The 10,432-nt window shown below is 39.9% G+C and overlaps 1 protein-coding gene across 5 annotated transcripts in view; it reads left to right on the forward strand.

Annotated features, from left to right (window-relative positions):
- The window catches only part of LOC139757760 (nephrin-like), a 400,579-nt gene extending 394,749 nt beyond the window's left edge, over nt 1-5,830 (forward strand). For all 5 annotated transcript variants that reach the window (XM_071678535.1, XM_071678538.1, XM_071678537.1 and 2 more), the window contains one exon: nt 116-5,830. In XM_071678535.1, coding sequence (XP_071534636.1) covers nt 116-597 — 482 coding nt within the window. In that variant the 3' untranslated portion in view covers nt 598-5,830. The remainder of the gene's footprint in view (nt 1-115) is intronic.
- Nucleotides 5,831-10,432: the final 4,602 nt, after the last annotated feature.

Consider the following 10,432-nt stretch of genomic DNA (forward strand, 5'->3'; position numbering starts at 1 on the left):
TTGCTATTCGGACTTAAACAAGTAATTTATGGGACTTGTTTAATGGAGTAGTTTCTCGTTAAGATGTTTACGACCAGAGGAACGAACCTAACTCGTTTTGTTTTGCCTCCTTCAGGTAAGGTAACTCCGAGGCCTCCCTCCCGTGCCACCCACTACAGCACCTCTCCCGAGACCCGCGGCTACCTCAGCTTCTCCTACACGCCGTCGCCCACGGATGTGCCCAATGGCGCTGCGCAGTACCACGCCGGCGGCCCTTCGGTCACCCTAGGCATCCATGACCATGGTCATGGTTACCCGGCCGACATAGGGAGTATGGGCCTGGAGGGTAACGATCACAGCCACGCTCTCCAGTCCCTGGGGCTTGACTCCGACCCTCCTCCCTCACTAGGGCTGGAGCAACACTCCATCCCCTCCGAGCACCCGAGCCTCACGCTAGATCCGCACTCCATCACTATAGACCATCCCGTCATCGCCGTCACCGACTTCTCCAACAGAAACGGGGACCTCAGAGTACAGCCGACGAGTCTCTCCACTTTCAACCCAAACCCATCGCCTTCCACCTTCAGCGACTCTGACCTCGAAGGCCACTTGGTATGACTGTAAGCAGGCCCGCTACCCACAGGGAGGGCGGTAACCTGCGAATTTTCTTCTTAAAGCACAGGAGCTTCACGGCAGCACCTGTGTGGAAGCGATCCAGGAAGCTTGCATTCCTCGGACTCCTGCTATGAAGCACTTCGATGACGAGTCCCAGAAAGGCATTCGATATATTCGTGCGTTCAGCATAAAAGTCAAGCATTCTTAACATCAGGGAAGATATATATTCACTGATATCTGCTTGCATAACCAAAGAATACTCTTGACTTTAAAAAAAAGAAAGGAACTGCATTTCAATAACGCATGTGTACTTTTATGCGATTATAAGAAATTTAAAGGCTTTAATATGCATTTTTTTGCATAATCTATGTATGAATTGTTGTCCTGATATAGCGTGTGACCCCTTGTGTGTTGTGAGCCAGTGTGTGAGGGGAGTGCAGAGGGACTGTCCTAAGTAGCTACTTTTGTATTAACATGACAAGATGTCAGACTCTTCCTTAGGGTAGCGATTTCCTTCAAGGAGAACTACGTGCAGGGAACACAACTTGTCTTCGTTAGTCGATAATGGAAGGCGGGAGGCGGCGTCTAGTGTCCTCGGGATGCGCTCCAGGTGAGGCCGGCTCTGTGGAGTGTGTAGCAAAATGCCCTCGTGTGAAACACTCCCTTGTCATGTACCTGTCTTCTGTACGTGCAACACTTCGCAGAAATAGTGTTTCTGGCCATTATATATACTGAAATGAGAGTTTCTGACAAATATACGAATACGAGGATCTTGTCATTCACGTCGAATAAAACCGTAAAGTGTTGCGGCTGATTTCTGCAACACAGTGAACTAGTGTTTCTGTGAACTCTTCTTCGCAACAGCACGGGGAAGTAGTGTCTTTTGCTTTATTCCTTGTAAAACCAAGAAATTCTGGAGGTGTTAACCTTCCCCGATGAAGATCAAGAAACACAAGTGTTGCTTGCTTCCAACACAGGCACGAGGAGTGGCTCTTGCTTGCTTCTTGAACTCCACAAAGACGTTTGGTTGAGTGATTACACGTGACGACTCTTAACACATCTGACGAACTTAAAGGTAAACTGTGATGTACCTTCGCTTTCAACCTCACTTTTATTTTGTATATGAAGCTCCAATGACGAGAGTGACGTGAGGTTTCCTGTGTCTACCAACACATTGAACGACATTCAGCTATGACATGAACGATGCGATGTCCACATGATATGAAAGTGTCATATATGTGTGTGTGTGTGTGTGTGTGTCTTTGTGTGTGAAGTGTACAGAGTCCGTAAGTAAATTACCCAGACCAACCCCTCCAGCATTTTCCAGGAAGAAAGCCTGGAAGATCCTTTTTCTCTTGCCAAGCTTCTCCAGGGGATTAAATCTTAAGGCCCCCCAGCCGAGACCCACCTGCGTGTCGACCTGGAGTGGCGCTGTCTAGTTTGTTGTAATTGGAAGAAATCCTGCGATCCAGCCGGCGACATCAGTGCCGAAGCTGCAGGACGGGATGTGTGGGACCCAGGACTCCCTCGTGGCCAAAGATTCTGAGGAAGGAAAGGATATGAAGGATATCGAGACGAAGGAAAATAAAAGGAAAAGAGGAGTAAGGCAGAAAAAAGATTGAGTGAAAGGAGATTACTCACCACCTATCCCAAGGTATATGAAAGTACATTTGGGCAATTACACCATCAAGGAAGTTTATATCTTGAAATGTGACCACAGTATCTGTTGCTGGACCCGGCTCTTGGAACGGGATCTAACGGCTGGAATAACAGAATTGTATCACCATTATGCTTTTTCACTCATTTCTTCCCCCTAAAGAGTTCTGAATCTTAATATTTATTATCAGAAGATAATTCATTTGTATTTGCGAAAGAAACTGATGGATGTGTTGACAACTGAGAGAAATGATTGTAATTTTTATTTGATGGAAGACTAGTAGGCTTCGTTGTTACTATTAAAGTTGCGTGTGTGTGTGTGTATATATGCATATGTATCTATACAAGAGTTTATTGACTTTATATTGTATGTTGTGAAAAAAGAATGTACATGAAAATCTTAAGCCGCTGAATACTGTCCCAATCATTTTTCATTTTTAAACACTTTGTTTAAAAGTTTGGAAAATAGGAAATAACCGAAGACGAGAGAAAAAATATCGCAAGAAATCAGTGCCAGACTAAAGCCAAAATGTCTCCGGAATTACACCCGGAAATAGCATGTTTGGGTTGACTCCTGCCTCCCTATTTGGAGGTCTCCTATCAGTACCGGTGACATGAGCTGGCTCTCGGTCGTCATCACGTCAATATTCATACAAGTATTCGTCCTTGTCGACATGTATAAGATATAAACGACCAAGCTATGTATATCACGTCAGCTCAAATGCGTCAGACTATGAGATCCACGAGTGATATAACCTTAAAGAAACCTCACAAGCTTCCTTTCGGCTAATATATATATATATATATATATATATATATATATATATATATATATATATATCTGACATTATATGATGACGATCTTGCAATGGATTATAGGAGGAAACTGTAATCCCATTTTTTATACCCTATTTTCTAATGACATGGCTTCTGTCGCTGAAACCATTTAAGGCCAAACCCACTTAGCTGTAATGTATACTAAGGAGACTATGTTGACTCCTTGACATATATACATATACTGTACTTAATTCCATCTTTGTGAGTTCATATCACGTTTTCTGAATGTTGCATCTCTGTGCATTTTTTTATACTCTGAATGGAGGCGAGCCAACACGCCCTGGTGGAAAGCAGGGTCTTAAACGAAGCCCTTAACCTAGGCGTTAGGGACACTACTATATACAGTGAGTTAGAGTCAGTATAGTGTCTTAAACCACGCCTGTTATGGTTTGTCAAGCCATAATGGTGAGTTTAGCTTCACTCGCTATAGTGAAGGCTATTAAGGTGTGTTATACCACTGAAGAATGCGAAAAGTCACGCCAACAGGTGTGACAAATCACAAGAGTGCGTTATGCTACTAGTGTGTTACATCCACTATAATGTGTTAAGCCATTGCAACTGTAGTGTGATAAGCTATACCCTCGACACTGTGTTAAGCCATAAACCACCGCTACAGTATGCCAGTGTAGCACATCAGTGCACGTCTATGACGGTTCGTTGAGCCATCATTGTTTGTCAAGACACGTCCACTGGAATGAAGCCACTCCTGTGTGTCTAATTATGTCCACTGTAGCGCAATGTATAGCTACAGCGTTTCACCATATTTATTATGGCTTATTTAGAGGACTCCAGCTCATGAAGCCACTAGATACTGAAATGAAACCCACTGTAGTGTGTAAAGGAGAACTACAGTTCGAGGATCACACTCATCACTCTAGTGGGTCAGGCTGAACACACTAGCGTGAGTAAAGGCACTATAGTGTACTCAGACTACACCATCAGTCTAGCCAAGGACGCCTCAAACCACCCCTTACCACCCACCCTTAAAACACAACCCTTTCCCCTTCTCATGGCCGTGTGTGCCGTAGTTGTTTAGATGTATCGTGTCGCTCCTAGTACCCTCCCACTCCATCCTATTCCCTCCTCTTTCCATCCCTCTTACTCTTCCCTCCTCCTCCATTATTCCCTCCCTCATATTTATGACAACCCCTGAAGCCATATAACACATGATTGTTAGTGCTTTTGTAGTGCAATATCAGAACTTCCTGGGAATTTGTCTTGTTTCTCCGTTTTCCATTTTCGGTTCGTAATTGTCCGTTTCAGCTGTCTCTCTCTCTCTCTCTCTCTCTCTCTCTCTCTCTCTCTCTCTCTCTCTCTCTCCTTTCCCCAATCATTACGCTTTTGACATGATCATTTCACACTCCTTTTCGTAAATCTGTTCGTAGATTTTCATTTGGAAGATATTTTTTTGTTACGAGGGGAAAAGAAAAAAAAAAGATAAAAATCATCACAGTTCGCATCGCAAAGTTTCCACCTTTTCTCTGCAAATCTCTGATTTCAGACACTAATCAACGCAAAAGCTCAGTCAACTTTATCGCTCAAAATTTCTGATTAAAAAAAAAGTATATTTTTTCCGTTTTTATATAGCCACTAGTTAAATCCTTACTACCTATTGGGCCAGTTTTAATGTACCTTTTTTCTTCTTTTGTAAACCTAAACTTTTCCTCGTTAGCAGAGTATTTCCATATTATTCTTACGGGCTTCCCATTATTTCCATCTGTATGAATTTACGTCATTCGAATATTTCTTTTTACATATTTGTTTATAGTCTGACCTATCTATTACTGTATCTACTTTACTCCTTCCACCTTCAACCCCTTTTTTTCAGTTTACTCTTCGAGCCTATCACTTGATTCATTAAGCAATTTATTACTTTCATTTATCTCATTCCATCTGTTTTGACTTACGTTTCATTCCTCTAACTTTTATATTCCTTTTTCTATATTCTCTGTGGTCCCACCCCTACGTTCTCTCTCTCTCCACACACACACACACACACACATTAAGGTTGTATTCTAAAGAAAATGAGAAAATATCAAGTGTGGCTTGAGATTTAATCACAAACTTTAACGCTATGAATTTTTCTCCGGTCTTCTTTATTCTTTATGACCTATTAGATAAACTCAAATGACTTATACACAGATGGGGCTCTCTATCCATTTAAAACGACTTTTCATGTAATCTAAGTTTTATGTAATTTGGTTTTTTTTTTTTTACTGTATGATAGTTTTTTCTTCGTTGATATTTATAAAATTCACCAGAAGTCAAATGGACTGAGTAAAACTTAAGAACGTTCTCATATGCTAGTCACATCATTGAGTCTCCAGTAGTACCACCATTAAGCCACGACCAAAGAAGGTTAATTGTATGTGTGTATTATCGTATTTTATATCCGTTATCCCTTCGATTAATAGCATATGTTTCTCCTATCCTCACGATTGAAACGAGTATTCAAATATCCTCCAAAAAAATGTTTTTGTTTTGATATAATTTCCCTTACGAGTTAAGTCAGTATCATCTGGTTTGTTTCTTCTCTCCCACCACCACCACCACCGTAATACAATACAGTAATACTCAGGCAGGAGAGCAACAACACCAGCTGAACTCCCAACCTGTCTTGCCTCACCACCATCACTGAACCATACCATCATCACTGCTTCTAAAGATTTGTAAATATTTGTACATTATGTACTATATTGTAACAAAAGTGTTTTGTAAAAAGCAATAAATGTGATTAAATATACATGTGTTTGATTCTACTACCTTACAAATGACTGATACAATACATATAAATATATACACGAAGTGAATGTATATTTCTCTATCAGAAATGCAACCAAAACCACAAGGAAAAAGTAAAGTCAGGTCTGCGGCGAGGTTTTTCGTGCATTGCATCTTCAAGACAGTCACTCCATATGAAGGTGTAATACAGGAAAGATGTCGCTACAGAATTTTCTTTCTATTCAATATATATATATATATATATATATATAAACAAAAGCTTTGATAATGCTACATATAAACCCCCTTGATTTGTATGACCAAAAGCATTTAAATAAAAAGTAATCTCAAGAAAACAAATACAAGGACATTACATGGAAACAAATTTAAAATGTCAGTATAGAGAACTATATACTCGCGTACTTTGCAACTGAAATTAATACTGACAAAAAAGTTTTTGCTGTATGGTAATTTGAAATCAGTTTTAGCTAGTTAAGCACCACAGCCATAAAAACAAAAGCATTTGTGGATAATATCAACAGATTTCCTTGTATAATGCAGGATATCAATGACAACTTGAAATGATCCGCAAAGGCAGGAATATTGTGGGACTGGATAAGGAAGAAATAGAAATATTTAGAGTATAATGAATACTTTCAGCAGAGATTTCCTAACTCATGTTACCAAAATACTGATCCTTGGTAGGCTCGCTAGCCTGTCAGTAAGGGCCATGTCCACAAACATGCACACCCTTGGGTTACATTGAGCAGAGGGACAAACTGTTGGCTGACCAGTTCCGTCACAATTGTGGTGTCCTACCCTAACAGGAGGTAGAACCCATTTATTTAACAATTAGGGGGAAGGATGAACAGCCGGGTAAACTGTGTGCCATATGGCCGAGCAGGGGATCGAACCAGCACCAGTGGACAACGCTAACCACAACACACCAAGTCACCGTGTCTTATTATTGAAAACGAACCAAATATTCACCATATATGAACACGTGTACCAAAGAAAGTAATCAAGTACTTGAATCATTGAACATCCATATACACAAACGGCAAGTAACAAAGATACATGCATATATATATATACAGACACAGACAGACAAAGTAAGGCATGAGCCCAGAGCACCACGTTAGACGCCATCATACCCAAGGACTGCACAGTGAAAAGCATTAAGCAAAGATTTTTTTCTCCCTATATAAACCTTTGCCATGTAGAGCAAATCGTTCAACATTATGGACGTTATCAGTGACAAGTTGATGCCACAGAATGATTGATCCATATCAATTTTAGTATGAATGAAGATCGATTTTGCAATAAAAACTAAGCTGCTTTGAAGATGAAATATCGAATTCTTTTAGCTAATTGGTTCAAAGTGATCCATCCAAAGATTCCGCCTCCAGGAAAATTGATAATAAAGAAAACCCATTTTGTAACTCGAGGATTTACTTCTAATCTCCACAAAAGGAAAATAGTTTACAAAGGAATTCAACGCTATTATAGAATCTAGTGTTTCGAATAACTTAGCTGTCACCATGTCTGTCACAATCGGTCACCAAGTATGTCTATCATGGCTATAACCATGTCTATCACAGTGTCCATCACTATGTCTATCACCATCTACAAATTTTACAAAAAAAAAAAAAAAGATACAGTCACAAGGATGCTTCTTGCACTTACCGTCTCAATACAAAATACGCTTTTACTGGAAAGGAATCAAAATACATCACATATTAAAAGACAAAAAAGAGGACTATCGAGTGGAATATCTGATTACATCAAAATTCACATTACGTACCACACTTTGAATGACCTAAAACAATTCACAGAGTACAGTTATTACGTTTCCGATTCTCTTCAGTCTTGAAAATGATTTCAACAAAAAAAAAAAAAAGAATCGAACCAGAGAATGAAATACGATAATGTTGAGATGTAATTCCAACTCGTCTTATTTATGTAATGGTGTTCAGTGATCATCACCACATTTGATAAGAGTACTCGTTATGCAGATTGCTAGCTATTCATACACGAAAAAAAATCTTAAACCAAAAATGTGGTTTATATTCATACAAACTTTCTTGTATCTTACATGAAAATTCTAAATTCTGTAGGTGTTGGAAGCTATGGTAAGACTGATTAAGTCTCTAAATTATTAGAAAATATTACTGGTGTATTTCTCTACCGAATATCACCCACACAAATTAGACGAGAAGATTAAGTACCCAAAGGATGACATGGGCGACTCGTTATCTTACAAAATGATCTATGTTGGAGGAACACAGAACACCGTTCCACGACACGGAAGCCTTCATACGATTAGTGAAGTCTATCAGAATAAAAGGGAGTGTGGGGGCAGCAGAAAACGAAATACAAAAAATTCCTTTACGAAAACTTAACAAATGAAGGATTTATTATCGACAGATAGCCTTCAGACCGATCTATAAGCGTCTATGAACCCATAAAAAATGAACTTAAAAGAGGAATATCTTTCCGTTGACACAATCACGAAGTTGTCCTCACGTCTGAGAAAACTGGCGAGGATCCGTGGGAAGAGGATAGCACCGTCCGTAGAATTTACGTCCTTGGCGATAAGCTTTTATGAGCGGTTTCCGGATGCGTTTGTGGCGGGTTTTGTGGGGAATGATTATGCAGGAGAGACGCCGGGAGGAATCTATCCATCTTCCTATAAGATAAGTGTGCAGAACCCTGTGGAACACACACACACACACACACACACACACACACTGTTCGAGAGATGTGGCCTCACGAGTGTTAAACTCCCTCCCCATATGGTGCAAAGAAATGATCAAAAATAGGTAATTCCACTAACCGGGCATAGGCAGGGTTGTGTGTGCATGTGTATACAAAAATAAGAGCAAGGACGTGGTACACACAGTGGGAAAAATATCTTTACGGATGAGCTGATGAAAGTCAAAAGGAACGGTACGACTCATTGCTTTGATCGCTTTGGTAAGCGTGATTGGTAGGTACATTTACTGATAATCATGAGAGCTCTCTTTATAGAAGTAATCACCGGAATGTAAAGTAAAAACGTTGCATTATACCCGAGTGAAGACAGTATACCCAACATTGCATACACTGTTTCACACAGAAATATAGGAAGCAAGCCAGGGATGAAGAGTTGCCATGTAGTAGGAAGAGCAAACCAAAGTAAAATATCATAAGAACATTCTGTGCCTTTGTAATCGCTATATCGTTATATATCTATGTAATATAATTGTTACACGCGTCGGATCCTTAAACAATACATGACCTTTTCCTTTACGTTTCGATACATGCAATAAGCTCTACAGATGGCTAACTGCACGTACGAAAAACCGCATAACACGTCCTTATCTCCATACATCAAACGGTCGATATTTGCCAAGTCTCAGGTATACAATTCATTCCTACAGAGACGTATGGTAAACCATCAGAGTCGATGTCGTTAGTTTCTGTGGGGGAAAACTTCGTCATTGACCGTGAATGTCACAGTGCGCGCGTGGCGCTACCATCTCCCTATATGACGATGGCCGAAGCAATTCAGAGATTGCGAGACGGATTGACGTTTCCGGACAATACGAGGACACTGGCGCCACACACACACAGCCTAAGAGAGGCTACTGCACAGCTCAGAAGGAAGATCAGGTTAGCGATGCTTAAGTAAAAAAATATCAAGGAGTGAATGGAATAATTGGAGTTAATCTATGTAAATAATTACATGCATTATAGGTGCATATTTTTCATGCTGACTACGATTCATGGGTTGTAATATTGTATGGAGGACATGAAGTCTTGTAATTATTTAAATGATTATATGATTAAAAAGTTCCATTTGTCAAATAAAACCGTCCATTGTGTCATGCAGTTGAACACAAAAGAGTAAAGTTACTTTTTTGACCGAGTGTACATACGTATATACCAGGATAATAGACGGGGCAACACGTGCGTAAAAATCTCACACAAACACACGCAATTACACGCGAGAGTAGACAACGGTAATAAGTGATGATTCTTTTTTTTTTTTTTACTTATTAATGTTAGAAATAAAGGATATAAATACTGGATTCACAGTTGCTGTGGACACTGGAAATACAGATCTATAATATGACTTTTCCACACACACCCATATATATATATATATATATACTACATGTTTTCTTTTCGTCTTTACTGTTATCGTTTTAGGTCAAGCACGCTTCCCTTTACCTTCACCCCGTCATTTCGACCGCAATCCCATGTTCGTTTCTCTGGGAAGGAGTTCCAGATCACTTAAAGATCTTGGCGATGATACCAGCTCATCTCTTGCTATGCCGCCGGTGATAGTGGCTGACCTCTGAACGAGTTTCATTTCACTTTGGGTATCCAAGCTCACCTTTATTCAACCTTCCTTCACTCATCTTTCTCCATCAACTAACTCTTCCTCTCATTTCTTATGATTGGTCTCTTCTAGACGATGATATAGCAGTTTAAGGTGATGGCTGCAGATTAACCATGCTATCGACAATTAGCTTTCCTTTCATCTGCCATTCTCATATACTTATACTTTTCTGTTCCTCTTTATTGTATTTCTTATCTTTTGAATGCATCTTTCCTTCCCACGTGTCTATCTTCAGTG

This window comes from Panulirus ornatus, chromosome 28 (genome assembly GCF_036320965.1).
Source record: "Panulirus ornatus isolate Po-2019 chromosome 28, ASM3632096v1, whole genome shotgun sequence".
Classification (NCBI taxonomy): Eukaryota; Metazoa; Arthropoda; class Malacostraca; order Decapoda; family Palinuridae; genus Panulirus; species Panulirus ornatus.